Source organism: Drosophila mauritiana, chromosome 3R (genome assembly GCF_004382145.1).
Source record: "Drosophila mauritiana strain mau12 chromosome 3R, ASM438214v1, whole genome shotgun sequence".
Lineage (NCBI taxonomy): Eukaryota > Metazoa > Arthropoda > Insecta > Diptera > Drosophilidae > Drosophila > Drosophila mauritiana.
In genome coordinates, this window is record NC_046670.1 from 2,025,782 (window position 1) to 2,040,515 (window position 14,734).

Below are 14,734 nucleotides of genomic sequence, written 5' to 3' on the forward strand. Positions count from 1 at the left end.
GATGTATTAGTGAATATCAAAATCACAATCCCCCGGCATCCACTCAATCGCACAAAAATGTTAGCCAAGGGTCGTTAATCAAAAGACATGAAAATAAAACGCACAGTTTGCCGTCTCACACGGCGCATTGCATCATTAACGTTGAATCAGCAGCTATGAGATACTCTGTGTACTATGCAGGCGCTGGGTTACCTGCCAGATACAGATACTTATAGATGAGAGCGTCAGCTCGGCAGCGAGTAAAACAGCGTCAAATTGCATTTAAATTAAATAAAATTAATTTGACATGCAAGCTGTGTTGAGTCGCTGGCTGAACTCAACTCGAGACTTGTCTGCTTTCGACAAATCGTTATACTTGCGAGTGCACACTAGGATGCAAAATATACCAGCTACGAGATACAAGATACAAACTGCAACTATATACAAGGCAGTGCACATGTCGGGCGAGATCAAAATGCCAGCCAGCCCATTTGAAGAGAAACTTATAAAGGGACAACAGTATAGAGTGCTGAGCTGCCAGGCGCGCAGAGATTCATAGGTGGATTCTACGCATTCGCCAGATACAATAGCTCAGGGCTTTGGTACCGTGTGTGGGTTTCATTTAAAAATAACTCTGTAAATGATCTATGTCTACCTGCCGGCTCCCCCTTTTCCCAAGCGAACTCCTGTTCCTGTACACAGAAAGAATAGCATTATAATAGAACATTTTAATTGTAAACTTCTACCTTAATTGCCAGTTTATTCATACTATTTAGGTATTCTTAAGAGACTTCTTTGATTTGTATGTGTATGTGAAATAAGTTCTTACAAATGTGAAGGAGCTTAAATTAATGTACGAAAAGTGCAAATCTTTTGTTTTGTGTAGTCGGTATAAATCGGAATTTTCAGTTGCATTTTTTAGTGCCGGCTGAGATGATGGCGTGGGCGTTTCTCAGTTTTTGCATTTGGATTTCTTTTATTTGCAACACTTTGTTGCCAGCTTTTTCTTCCGTTAGCTTTTTGTAGTTTCTCGCTCGGCTTTGCATTGCCCCGAGTCTTTGTCTTGGCGTCTTGTATGCAAGTAAGTTAGTGGCATCGATTCGATCGAGTTGTATGCAGCACTCCGATATGTATCTGAGTGTTCAGCAATGAGTTCGGCAGGCAGCTAAATGAATAATTGCCTTATTCGATGTCATCTCTGGTCCCCGATCGCTTTGATCTCGACATTCGGTGTGGGATTGTCTGATAGAACGGTTTCGGGTGCCTGCAAGGTTAGTTCGACAATAAAATATGGTTTGTTGTGTTTGGTTTGCTTGTTGGGGGTTTCGCACGATTTAATTGGGTGGATTGTGATCGATATGCTTCCATGCAGAGCGAAGATTGTTAATCGAAACTGAGATTATTTCTATTAATAAAACGGCGCATAAGTGGGCGGAATTGAAATGAGTGTTTTATTTAAGTTTTATGTATTCATTGCATACTTATATTAATATTTGGCTGTTCACTGCCGTTCTTTTACAATAATTTAATTCAATTGCTAATCAATTTGTCGCCTACATATAACATTTTGCTCCTAAGTGGTCACATCAAGCAAACATTCCGCTGCATTTGCTTTGGACTGGCCAATTTTTCGGGTGCCCCTCGCCCCACCCAAATTCAACAGAAGTCATTATTTTGCAATTGGAATTTGCCGTTCTAGCATGGATTGTTTTCGCTCTTTGGAGCTTAGTGATTTGTTTAGTTTATGTGGATAATTTGCTGGGGCGCACAAATTGCAATCCTCGCAGCCCAATCATTATGCACGTTTAATTAACCATGAAGCTCGCAATTGAAGGCAAGGCGTAACCACAAAGGTGAATTTAGCTTAGAATCTAATACCAAAGTCTTAAGCCAGAGTCCGTCACCTGTCGGCCGTATAAGATTTATACTCGCCGCTGCAAACAGAAAAGCTCGGCCAACACGTGAGACGTGAGAGGGCGCGGCGATGTATAAGATATATCTGCGATTCTCCCCCGCCCCAGTATCGGCGCAATTCAAAACGCAAACGTAATTGTTACACCCTGATTACGCGACCGCAACGGACCGCAATTTAAAAAGCAAGATAAATACGCTACACAGAGAATGTATTTATGTATGCACTCGAATGGATTGACGAAGGTGTTGGAAAACCAACGATAAGTTTCGAGATGTATATGGTAATTCCAATATTCGTTTTCGTAATCTTATGTAAGGCTAACAAATATTACTGAAATATTTATTGCACTTACGAAGTTTGCTTTCTTTGGATAAGATCTACTGTAGCTCTAATATAATCAATAAAGTCACTGTTAGTTAGTTGTATCAGTTGAAGATGCGAAGATAAAGATACAATCCAACACATCTTGTTCACATGCACTGCGACTCACTTTGGCCGCCGACAGATGGCGCTCCCCGACAAGTGTTGCCAAGTTTCCCCCTTTAGGGGCGTAGTGCGTGTGAATGAAGGGGATCGCGGCCAAGCTAGAATTGAATGCTTCGTTGGGTCTCTCAAGGTATGAGAGCAAAGGTATTTCGCATGCCAACTGTGAGGGCAGCGGACGTGGGGAGTAAGAAGTTACCTTTAGGTTGCAGTTAACTCATGTAATAATGGCACTGGTTGAGGAAGAATGCAGTGCGAAGTTAAAGCAGTGTATTTTTCGGGTTACATGTTAACCACTTCTCTGTAAATCACTATCTACCAATCTTTTAATAATCTCAATAACTTAAACGTCCTAGTAATATCAGCTTGGTTATCTTCACCAAATATAAATATCTATAGCCAAATATAGCAATTAAATAGATAGAAGCAACAGCCGAGGCACCGAATGGGATAAACACCTAATGTTTGTTATTTGATTTAGCCTGTTATTTAAACAACGATTTCATATAAACCGGCAAATATCGGTCGCACCACCAAACGCAAGAGTGAAACAAAATTGTTCCACTTCAGTTGAAAACACAGCAAGAAAAGCAACAACAGAAAGCCGAGGATGGAAGCTAGATTCTGCACGCCGAAGTTTATATACTCTGCAGAAGTACATTTCAAACAATGTATGTATGTATACCGAATAAAAGCATTATATGGTCAAAAACAACAAAGCTATGTATATCTTAAATTAATTTTCCGACTGTTCTTATGTGAGCTCTGTGAGTAAAGTCCTCCGATTCTAATCAAAGTTAAATCGAAATTATAAATTGTCAAAAACCTGTGCATATCAAACTAAAATGGCTTATGTTACGACCTTATAATAGAAAGAAGTTCCTTGGGACCGCTCCCTATATGGACTGTACTTTATATGGTCTCAAACGTCTCATTTACACCGCTACAAGCTTCTGGCAGAAATCCATATACCCTGAGGAAGGGTATAACAAGAACTAGAGATCAACAACTGCACAAAAGTAGTTTAGAGGAAATTAATTTTGCACGATCATTGTGCTGATTGTACTCATTGAATTGTACTTGTAATTGCGAAAAAAGGGGGAACACTAAACTATTCATTCGAACGAAATTGAAATTAAGTATTAATTGCAAACTGGAACAAGGGGAAGTGCGCGAGCAAATTTAGAAATTTACCTTAAATAGGTGATGATACAGTTTGAAATCACTTGCAGTTACAAAAATCAATTCTACAATAGCCAGTGACTCTCAAACTGTGATGTGTTTTTATTTCCCTTAGTTAATCACATCTTTTTGGCTATCCTGCGAACCAAATAATTTATCTGTATGCATTGCCTGTGGAATGCTTAAATAAGAAAAGCCCATTTGTTTATCTGTTTATATTTCATTTTCGGATTTCGCTTTTTTTTTCATTTTTTATTGTGGGAAAATGAAAATGATTTTTCCATAATTCTCAGCAGTGTGTGATTTAAGATTTCTGTGTAGATTCTGATTAGCCACATGAATATTTATTTACTGTAAGTGGGCATTGCGAAAAAATCATCGCCACATTTTTCCACCTATGCCTCATGAAGAGGCATAAGAACTTTGAGGCTTACATTTGTTTTTAGTTTAAACTGAAAAATCAGGATTACCACATTTTTGCATTGATTATTATTGGGGTTGTACAACTTTTTTGTTGTAATCATTCAAGTTAATGTATGTTAATTAGAGATGTATTGGAAAATGCTCACTCTAACTCGAGCTACGAATGGATCCCACCCAAACGCTAACCGAACCTACGACCAAGTTCAAGTGCGCCCCACACTCGGCGGTTTGGCAGCCATGACAACGTGGACATGACAACATCTGCTGGCAGATCAGCAATCAAGCTCAAGATGCGGTCACATTGAAGTTATGCCGGCCGGCCGAGAAGGGAGAACCTGAAATCAACTCTGCTTAGTCATCGAACTTGGCCTAATGCAAAACACAGGCAGTTGGCTGCCGACTTGGCGATGACTCAGCCCGGACTGGCAAAAAAACCAAACAAAACAAAATGAAAGAAGGAAATGTGCTACCAGTTTAGCCCACAGAGCCAAGAGCCGAAGATCGCACACCGAACTGGCCCCATGCCTCTGCAGCTGCTGTCCTACTCCACTTCTTCATGGATCCGAGATTTCGAAGTGTAGTTGCTTGCTGGTAGCTAGTTGTTATGCCCAGTCATGGTTCTCGGCTCCGCCACAAAAGCCCGCCCTCATCAGGCTATAAGGTTTCTAATGAATTTGTTGCACTGCGAGAACGACACTGGTGCAGAGTGGAGAAATGCAGAATCATTTTGTAACCCTAACTGGAAATGGTATAGTATAGTTATTTCGCTAGTAGATCACCATCACTCGATTTAGTTAGACAAACGAATATAAACAGTCAGTAAATATAGCTATAATATATGAGCCGTAAGTTTCTCAGAGTGCATGGACACACATTCCTGCCTCGAATAGCTTTCGTACGTGTTGCGATGCACGGCCCTCAATTAGTTATTAATATAGCGTGCTGAGCAAAAATGTCAGAAATGTAAAATGATGACAAAATCCGCCCCCGCTCCGTGAGTTGATTAAGCCCGCATCCAGCCACACTGGCCACTTATGTCTGCGAGGGAAGCGCATCCTCAACCTTGCCTTCATCCGCATCCTCGTCAACCTCCAGCAACCCGAGCAGTGTTTGTCTGTCTGGGCTTTGACAAAACTTAGCATGTCATGTTGTCATTATGGTTCCTTGCCCTTTTTCCCCGCCTCGGAGGCCCGCTCCCCCATTACATGAGCGGATCCTTTGGCAGGCTTTGTTTGTCTACTACTTTGTGCTGTGGTTGCTCGTCGTGCCTGCCTGCAGCCGGATATTCATGGACGTTATAGACACTTATCATCGGTTAAGGCTTCACGCCTTTTGTCTCAGGCTCCGCCAAGATGGCTTCAGTCCCCTTTTTAGCACCTTATTCCTTTCGAGATCCGTCTCTGGTTATTCCAGCATATTAAAGTTGTCAAAAGCCCTTGGCCAACCTCCCTTCTACGCGTCTCAAAGTGTGGAACCACATTTGCGGAGAGCATACATAACCTTTTGGTTTATTTTACAACAACTAAAACTTCCCATAAGCTTCTATTATCGACTAGTTAGTGCTAATTATGCTTTAAGCCGCTATCTTAGAGGTGTTCTAGGTATATTCTTCGACTTCATCAGGATCATTGCAGTATTATTGTCCATTTCATAGACTTACGCATATTTAGGTCGCCTTCAATCCTCGAGGTCTATATCAAGAGTTCAGACACTGTGCCCAATCACTGGCATATACGGGACTGGGAGCAATAAAACTTCATAAACTGCAAACTGTGTCAATGGAACACAAAGAGTCGTCTTTGTTTATGCCCAAGTTGATAGTTCTCCCCCAACTCTTCAATAAAAATCGTAGTAAACGTGAACAAAAATCGTTATTGATTTGAGTCTGCAATAATTTGATTTGATTTTCAGTTGATAATGCCAAGAGGCGGTAAAAACAGCTTGCGTAACCGTGGAACCCACAACACCTTGCAACATTTGACCACAACCAAACGTGTAATGTCTCGACATTCGACAGAACTACAATAAGCTGTTTATTTACAAATCAGTTTGTGTTTAAACTTTGGCATTTCGCAGCTTTTATTGGATACGTATGGGCGAATTGGTTTTGAAACGGTGTTGGCCAGTGCACACCCAAAAGTTCAAGTGTATGACGACACGTCGTTGGTTGCGCTCACTAGAACCGCCGTCTTGGATTGCCGCCTGCCTTGCCTAACTAGCGGAAAGCAAAAACATAACAGTAAAGTAAATTAAGTGAAGCCACACACCAGAAGCAGCCGCACCAGCAGCGGTCCGAATGCAATGCGGGCAGAATGAGAAACCGGACAGAGCCGGGTCTAAGACGAGAGTAAATGTTGGTCTAGACTCCAGAGAGTCAGAGAATGGAGAACACAGACATGGGGCTGGCTGACACATAGCCAAAGTGGCTGACCTCGAGAACTCCCGCTTACGCTAGAGGCCAAAGAGATCGCTCAAATGTATCTGTATCTAAATCTAATTCTGTGAGCGGTCGCTCGTCGGATTCTTGTTCCTTTTGCCATCGCTTTGGGCTTTTTTTACCTATGTCGAATCCATATGTCTAAAAGTGGTAGCTTGCCTACGAGTTGGCTCTTTTTGTTGGTGGCACGCAGTTCTTTTTGTTTATCTTTCTGCAGGCAGTATAGACTGACGATAGAATTTCCATGTATTATCAATCATTAAACTAATTATAGTATTTTTCTTTCTTTCAGACCTTATTTTTAAAAGTGACAATAACTTAACTATAACCAATCGGTAAGTTACGTTCTTGAACAAATCTGTAAATCGCTCAATTCGTCTGTTATAATCGACTTAAAATCAAGTGTCGTGTAAACTTATTATATTGAAAATACCACAGATTATCTTATGTCATAGCGACTATTTTTTGATCGCATAAACAGCAGCTTACTCTTTTTATTACAACAGTTAATTTACATCGACAAAAAGATTAAAATTTGCTGGGAGACATTTAATAAGAAGAGAAGTTCTCCTCAAAGGCAAATCGTATGCCCGTCGATAGGAAAAGTGTCTTACCAATGTACCATTTTATCTGTATTAAGTATTCCCCAGTGGGGAGTGGCACCGGAATCTGTTCTCCTATGATGTGCAATCCCATTATATACACTGGACCCTGTAAAACAAATTCGTAGTTAAATTTCCTGATATGCATTGTTCAAGAGTGCGCATACCATATAGGGACATGTGAAATTCAAATTAGAAAAGGATTTTAATAGATTGAAAACAATGATGACTGGCGGTTCATAGGGCTTTCGCAAAAATCGACAACCATCAAAGGAGATGTTGTAGAGCCACGGCTTAAAGCCATTGGCCCGCTTGAAAATTTGGCCATGGACTCGAAATTTTGAGACTTTTTTAAGCACAGTTCCATTAAAACTCAATGTCGTTGTGCCCCTTCGAATTGCCTTTAAACGACACTGATGCACGGCCAGCCAAGTTTCATTCACTGAATCACACACAAAGTTGGTAAACTTAAATCTGGAAGCATTCTAAACGAAACAAGTAATTTGGTAAGCCAAATATTATTTTTATGAACCTACAATAGAACCAAGTTCGAGGGCAATACGGAAGAATAGGACTAAATATAAAACGTTTGAAACGGTCCCCATCTTGTCGACTACTAAACAAATCCAAATCATCGTTTTCCAATAACTCAATTTGTATACCCAATAATTAAGAGGTATACTAAGTTCAATAAAAAGTTTGCAAGAGGTAGCAGAAAGCGTTTCCGACTCCATAAGTTATATATCCTTGACCAGTCTGTTCGTATGAACGTTGGGATCTCGAAAACTGAATAAATATGCCGATTGCAGAGCTGTAGATTCAGGACAAGTTTATTTCAGAAGATTGCTGCCAAACCATTCAAAACTTTACCACCCACACTTTAGAAGATTATTTTTAACATTTCAATTTTGTTTTTATTTTATTATTCTTCTTTTCTATCGATGGGACAAACAATTGTCGTTCTTTTTTCTAATATATTATTTTCCAAACGGATTTTAATATGTCCACCTTGCACTTCCACTAGCTGAGTAACGGGTATCCAATAGTCGAGAATCTCGATTATAGTGTTCTCTCTTTTAATACGTGAATAAATATAACCATTACACATAGATTAAAATGCCAAATTATATTCATTTAATAATTAAAAACTGATTTAAGTGAGACCTATTAGCTTTAAAATCTAATCGAGTTTTCAATCGTTTCGGAAATGACCTCATACAGTTTGTAATATAGGCCAGGAATAATAATATCACTTTAATTTAGTTTGCTACAAACAAGTCTTCATTTTGCAGAGATAATTGCACCTAATGCATGCAAATGGTATTTCAGAGATATATAATCCACATTATAGCCAAATGGGAACAAAATCACAACATCAGTTTTAATGTAATAGCATAGAACTCCTGGACTGGAAACTCTTAATACATGCATAAGACCCTTAATTCGTTTGTACCAGTAGTTCGAGTAGTACAAATCATGCTCCAAAAGATCCATTGGGATCTGTTGTATGTGCATTAAAATAAAATTCGATTTGGCTTAATGCTACACGTGCCTCGCACATGTGCAGCATAGCCATAGACAGATATTTTGGAGGCGAGGTTCCATAGTCTGAGTGGGGTGCGGATGTCCAACGAACTACCAGACATCCAAGCCTGAAACTACTGACAAAGCGTTAGTTTTGCTTTAAAGTAAATAAAATAAAGGTTGAAATAATAGATAACGATATTTTATCAGGTTAGCGACTGTTATCGAAATTGCACATCTGTTGCTCACGACTCTCTGACGTCATTAACCGTGGTACCCTTCGTCACTACGTGGACTGCTGTCCACAGTGATTAAGCATTCTGTCACGCCCTGGTACAAACTCAATTCTCAAAGCTGCTATCCATGTATGAAATTTTAATTTCAGCCAGAAAACGTTCTTGGCAACCTTTTTTCTGGGGCGTGTCCCATGGCTGCGGAGCTCCAACTTCGTGGGTGTGTACGAATGTAAATTTTTAACATGTAAGTAATTTTTAATGCAAAAAAGAATTTTAAACCTACTCTTGAGGCGAAACGCGAAATGGATCAGCCAGAAAGGTGACCGTGTTTCTGGTCGACGGATTAATTGAAACTGTATATCAACGAAGGTAGGGAGCCGTTCCAATCGAGCTTTAAAAATTGATTACTGTTTCTCGAAATGTTCGCCAAAGAAATTTCGTAAATTCGTCACAGATTGCAACATGATTTGCCTAAAAGGGAACGTATCTACCGATGTATGGTACATACATTTTGTTTGGCTTTTCATTAATTTGCCTATTTCTCCACAGTTTTCAGAGAAGGACAGCAATAGTTGCCAATAGTAGTTGTCACAGTCGAGGAGATACAAATTGAATCTCGAAGCCAGAGGTATTTCTTATTTGTACAAGCCAGCGGCAACGCACGCTATCTTGCAGATACAAATGGCGATTGTTAGATGCAGATATAGCTATAATTTTACGATTTCAATTCACCGCTGATTTCATATCTGTGGAGCGAAAGTGCATGTTTGACTTATCGATACTAAAATTTTAATGAACTTATAATTTTGCGTGTCGAATTGTCAAACAGTTCGCGCTGGGCGTGCTCTCAAGATCTACGCTGAAATCACGGCAGCGTGATAATTGCCCGATGAATTGTTCGATGTACTTGCATTCCGATATTGCCTTTACTATGATTGGAAAGGCAACAACGAAAACCCATTCGAGACTTCAGTTCACACTTCACTTTCCATCTTATTGTTTTCTGACCACGCTTGAAAAATATTTCAATTAATGCAATCGAAAAACATGAGAGAACGCTGAAGTCGAGTTCTTGGGCTATCAGATACCCGTTACTGTGATAAAAGGCATGAAAATACATATCATTATAAGATCAGAAATGCTTTTTTCTTCCTCTTACATACTTTTCTTCTAATCTTGTTGATTGAAGAAAAGCAAATATTTAAAAAATTGCATTTTTCAATTTTTAAAATTGCAAAAAAAAAAAAAAAGAAAAAAGTAAATATCATCCGTTTTAATATTTATTAAAATTTTAAATGCAGAATATAAAAATCTACTTTTTCATTATTAAATTTTAATTTTTCATCGTTCCAGCTTAAAATATTTATTTTGATTCGAAATGCTTTTTTGTACCGTTTTTAGGTACATACATATAGTATGAATCTATAATCTAGTATGAAGTGGGCCAAGTTAGTAATTGGTTTCGTGGCTATAAAAATAAATAAAAGAAAAAATGAGTTTCACTTTTTACCAATTCAATCAATGTTTCTTGAAATCTATAAAAATATTTTCAGTTTTTCATTTTGGCTTCAGATCTTGCGCCATAAACACATAAAGATTTGCACGCTATGCATTTGAAACGAGTTTATATATTAAATTGTAATTGCGGCTTGATCTTATTCCAAATTGTATTCTTTCAAAATAGTGTATTGAAGACGTTACGTTTTTGCCGAAATGATTACTGAACTGAACAACTTTATTCTTTACATTTTACTATAAAAGAGAATTAGGTCGGACCTTATGATAGTCACTTTGTGCTAGCGATGAAATAATCTAGTTACCAATAGTTCAAATACCCTTGATTGGCTTCTATTAACCTCACACCGTTGCACAACTCCGGGCAAGTGAAATCGACAATTGGAAGACGTGTACACGAAGTGCTTTGGCATGGCATGTCACATAGTGTGTTGGATATCTTGCGGATACATGTAACACGAAGAAAAAGCGTTCATTGGAGCGCATGGCGTGGCCATCGCCCCGATTTATGAGCCAACCCACGTCACAAGCTGCTGGGATGGGAGGCTGGTAGCTCGGGGATCCGGTGGATTGGACACGCTGAGCGATGGCTCCACATCAGCGCCCACAAAACAACCAGCGACACTTTCAATCGTGCCCCTCAAACTCGGATTCGGACTCAGATTCGTGCGCGGTCAGTAGATTAAAACGGGACAGGAAGATGCACAGTGGAAAATACATAGATATTTGTCTAATTTATTAAATGACACAACTTTATTTTACTGTGACTTACTTTAAAATTTGTTATTATTTTAAAAATAGGTTAAACTAGAAAGGAAGTTAACTGCGGCAGTTCTTTATGATCAAATACAACGAAGATAAGATTTTCGTTAACCAACACACATTTTCTTTTTGAAAAGTTTCCCAAAATCTTCTTTGGGGATTGGATAATGATTTTGACAAATGAGGTATCAATATATTATGTTTTGTTCTTTATGTCCACCAGTTCTATTAACACAAAATTCTTACACTTTCACCAGTTTGTGATTATGATTTTCAAGTGTCTTGCGCTTCGTCACTACTTGAGATAGTGTCTACATTGGTATTTTTCTGTTTAAGGTAAACTTTTTGACCAATCTACTCGTTGGACAAATTTTCTTGTTTATAGAAGAAACTCGGTTGTATTTACTGAATTTAGACCGCAAATACTTCAATCATCTTATGTAAATATAAATCTCGCAGGGATGCATTTTAAGATTTTGTCTGCAATTGTCTTGCCACGCCTACTCTAACGCGCACAAAAACGTTTTGAATTCAAAGGAATTTCGAAATGTCGCCGCAGCTGATTATTGGGTATAAAAGTATCCGAGTTCCTCGACTATCTCACTTTTGCAGTCATTTCTGGATTCATTTGACACAACTTGACAAATCTAAAAGTCATTAGTGTCAGTGAAAAGCGATTTTCGTACGGCGACTCACCCCACACACCATGTAATTTTATTTTTTTTTTTTAATTTTTAAAGTTGCCCACAATTTTAATTTAAAGTTTCGTTAAGGCGACTTTCTAGATGGTCAACCGCATCGCGGATAATCAAAAGTGTCGCCGCCTCCATTTAAGTGTGATTTTCCCTTCGTCATACCACAGATTTCTTTGGTAGCATCTGGTATGTTGAGTACCACTGTTACTATTTGTTTTCTCCAGAGAAAAACACAAGTCTATCCATTGTTCTAGGGCAAAGAGCTGCGTAATCTTGATTTTACCGCCTGATAAGGTAATACGTTTGCCCCTCTCTAGATTGAAATCCCTGATAAATATTTAATTAGATATTTTGCTGTTACAATGGACCGGGCATTGTTTGTTTGATGTATTTTAAGTGAAAAGTAGACAACGATCGTCTTCTAAACCGCGCAGCTCTGTTTGCTTTTGCATTACTTGTTGGTAAACAAGAAGCAAAAAGCTAATAGCTATGATTGAGTGACTGGGATTATGGGGATTCAAATTAATCTCAAGGGAGGAGCTTATTCTTCTTAACATCGTTAATAAAATAGGTGAACTATCTATATTGGACTGAAAGACTTTTACTTTTCACTTTGTTATATAGTAAATAAAGTAAAATCCAGTTCTTACCTTAGCTGTGAATAATTTCTAGCAAAAGAAACATGCTCATTACTGTGCGGGTCTATTCGTTTCGTGACTAACGTGCAAATCGGGTTCGAATCAAGAAAAACTATAACTACCTTTTTCGTGTTGGTATAAAAGCACCAATTGGATACTCAAATTGACTTAAAACTTCTGTGCATTTAGTCAACATTTTTGATAAAAATTATATTATTGTTTATTTAACAAAATTATATCTGTATTTTAAAAGCAGTGGCTCGAACCGGAACCTGGTTTCAGTATGGCAACGAACCGGTTCGCAAACCGGAAAATACAGTCCTGGTTCTAATCTTAAGCTTTCATTTCTGCTTCCTATTTCCTAAAAGCCTTCTCCTCGTTTGTCCCATACGCAAGTTCGTAAGGATCGGTGCTTTGAAGTATTCTTTGATGCAGCCAATCGCCACTTTGTAATACTGCGGTTAATTAGCTTTAATTGAGGCCCAAAGACAACAACAAGAACATTTGCGAGGAATTTACACTCCGTTCTTCGGAACAGAGAATATTCCCTCAATATAAAGACACTCTTTCATTTCACGACATCGCCTTTACTAATTAATTCTGCATCTCTAATCAGGAGGCGACTTAAAGGGGCCGCCTTGGCTTTGAGTCCAGATTGGCGCCACTAAGATGGGATTTGATGCTGATCTTTCTTGAACCATATTTATCTAATTGCATTTTGTGCGCCTAATTATTATTGTTAATTCGTCGACACTGGCAAGCGAGGCAGCCTCGCGAGTGTTGGCGAGTCTCTTATGTAAAAGTTAAATTCCAGTCTTTTCCTCTCTGTTGAATTTTAATTATTGCAATTTGCTGCTGCCATCGTGGCCTGGTCATTAAAGTCACTGAAAATGTTGGCTGTTTGTGGCCGGTTTGTTGTGGTCGATAGACTATATTATCGACCGATCACCTTGCAGAAGTATATAGTTTAGATTTCCGAATATAAGGAGCATAGTCCAACTACAAATTTCACAATTTTACGTTGCAAGCCGATATCTACCCACAAGCGGAATTTTATTTTACATACTGTAATTCTGTTCTGTGTTTAAAGCTGCAGTTGCATTTGGTTAAAACCAACCAGCCGCTAATTATGAGTATTGTTTACATTTGCTTTAAGTTTTTTGTCTTTTTGTAGCAGTTACTCATTATATCAACCCGGGTTGATAGCCTCGTCAGTCTTTTCTTCTCCAGTATTCTGTGCGGAGAATTCTTGAAGCCGTGTCTTACGCGGAGTCTTCTGAGTTGAGTGCTATAGCTCTGTCTGTGTGCAAGACTGGGGTGCTGAAAAAGTCCGCATATTGTACGTGCTGAACAGTTTCGATGAAAGTTCGCGACATAAAGAAAATTAGAAAACCAGATGATTCCAGATGATTGAAAAATATTTTTAACACATTTGACAAATGGGACATTACAAAGAACCCCTTGATTATCTGAGCGGCAGTTTTTATATGTTTGCTCTTCACGAAACGCGAAGCCTTGGGAGTTGAGTATTCAATACACCTGGCTAACAAGTAAGACAAATACAGACCCAGTAACTGTTCTTCCCGATGGCAAAAGCCCGCTCTTTTCGCAACCTTTTGAACCAAGTTTCTAAGAAAAACTCAAGGAATGCTGGGCTGCATTCATAAACAAGGTCGTTTACACGACGGGAAAAGTAGAAGACCTAATAGTTATTAATTAGTAGGAGGGAATGAAAATCGTAGCAAAGCGATTTTCAAATACCGGGTCACATGGAGTTAATGGTGGGTAGAACTATGCGGATGACTGCGTGGCTGGTGGGCTGGTGTATGTAAGATGTTAGCTGGGGCACGATGATTGCTGTGGCAGAAGTTTTTCAGATTGACCCGCATACCAGCGTGTGGGTCCCAGGCCAGAGCGGCATCCACTCAGAGAGACGGTCGGGGAATCAATTGCACTTTGATGACTGTTAATTAAACTTCGCAATGCACTTTTCGAGCATTGTTAGGCTATCGTCGTCCGTCGCTTGAGGAAATGCTTTCAAGTTTTTGTGCAGATCCATCACGGATGCCGTGCCAGGAATTAGCTCAGCTCACGATGACACCTGCCCACTTGAACAGCTCCTACCGGGGGTTAATGGTTCATAGATGAGGCCATCAATTTCCGACACCAGATTATCATGCTTTCATACTCAGTATGGTTTTATTTGTCTTTCAGCTAATGAAATTGGACACATCCGAAGACCTCGCCCGATGTGCGTGGGAGCTGGCGCATCGCCTTTGAATCGAATTCAGAGACATGGTGAGTCATTGACCAGAGACGAAGAAACCCGCGTAGGAGTTCGCT

The 14,734-nt window shown here is 39.2% G+C and overlaps 1 protein-coding gene and 2 long non-coding RNA genes across 10 annotated transcripts in view; 2 read left to right on the forward strand and 1 right to left on the reverse strand.

The window, feature by feature from the left end:
- Positions 1 to 14,733, forward strand: part of LOC117145161 — a 36,819-nt gene extending 22,086 nt beyond the window's left edge. For all 8 annotated transcript variants that reach the window (XR_004459703.1, XR_004459702.1, XR_004459709.1 and 5 more), the window contains 2 exons: positions 6,712 to 6,754; positions 14,606 to 14,733. This is a non-coding gene — a long non-coding RNA (uncharacterized LOC117145161). The remainder of the gene's footprint in view (positions 1 to 6,711; positions 6,755 to 14,605) is intronic.
- Positions 6,886 to 7,742, reverse strand: LOC117145160. The gene is made up of 3 exons (XM_033310707.1): positions 7,558 to 7,742; positions 7,189 to 7,506; positions 6,886 to 7,130 (listed from the first exon to the last, which is right to left on the reverse strand). The coding sequence occupies exons 1-3, from the start codon at positions 7,654 to 7,656 to the stop codon at positions 6,969 to 6,971; spliced, it is 579 nt and encodes a 192-aa protein (XP_033166598.1). The 5' UTR covers positions 7,657 to 7,742; the 3' UTR covers positions 6,886 to 6,968.
- Positions 9,032 to 11,278, forward strand: LOC117145162. Its single transcript, XR_004459710.1, has 3 exons — positions 9,032 to 9,150; positions 9,331 to 9,409; positions 10,543 to 11,278. It is a non-coding gene; the product is annotated as an uncharacterized LOC117145162 (long non-coding RNA).
- Position 14,734: the final 1 nt, after the last annotated feature.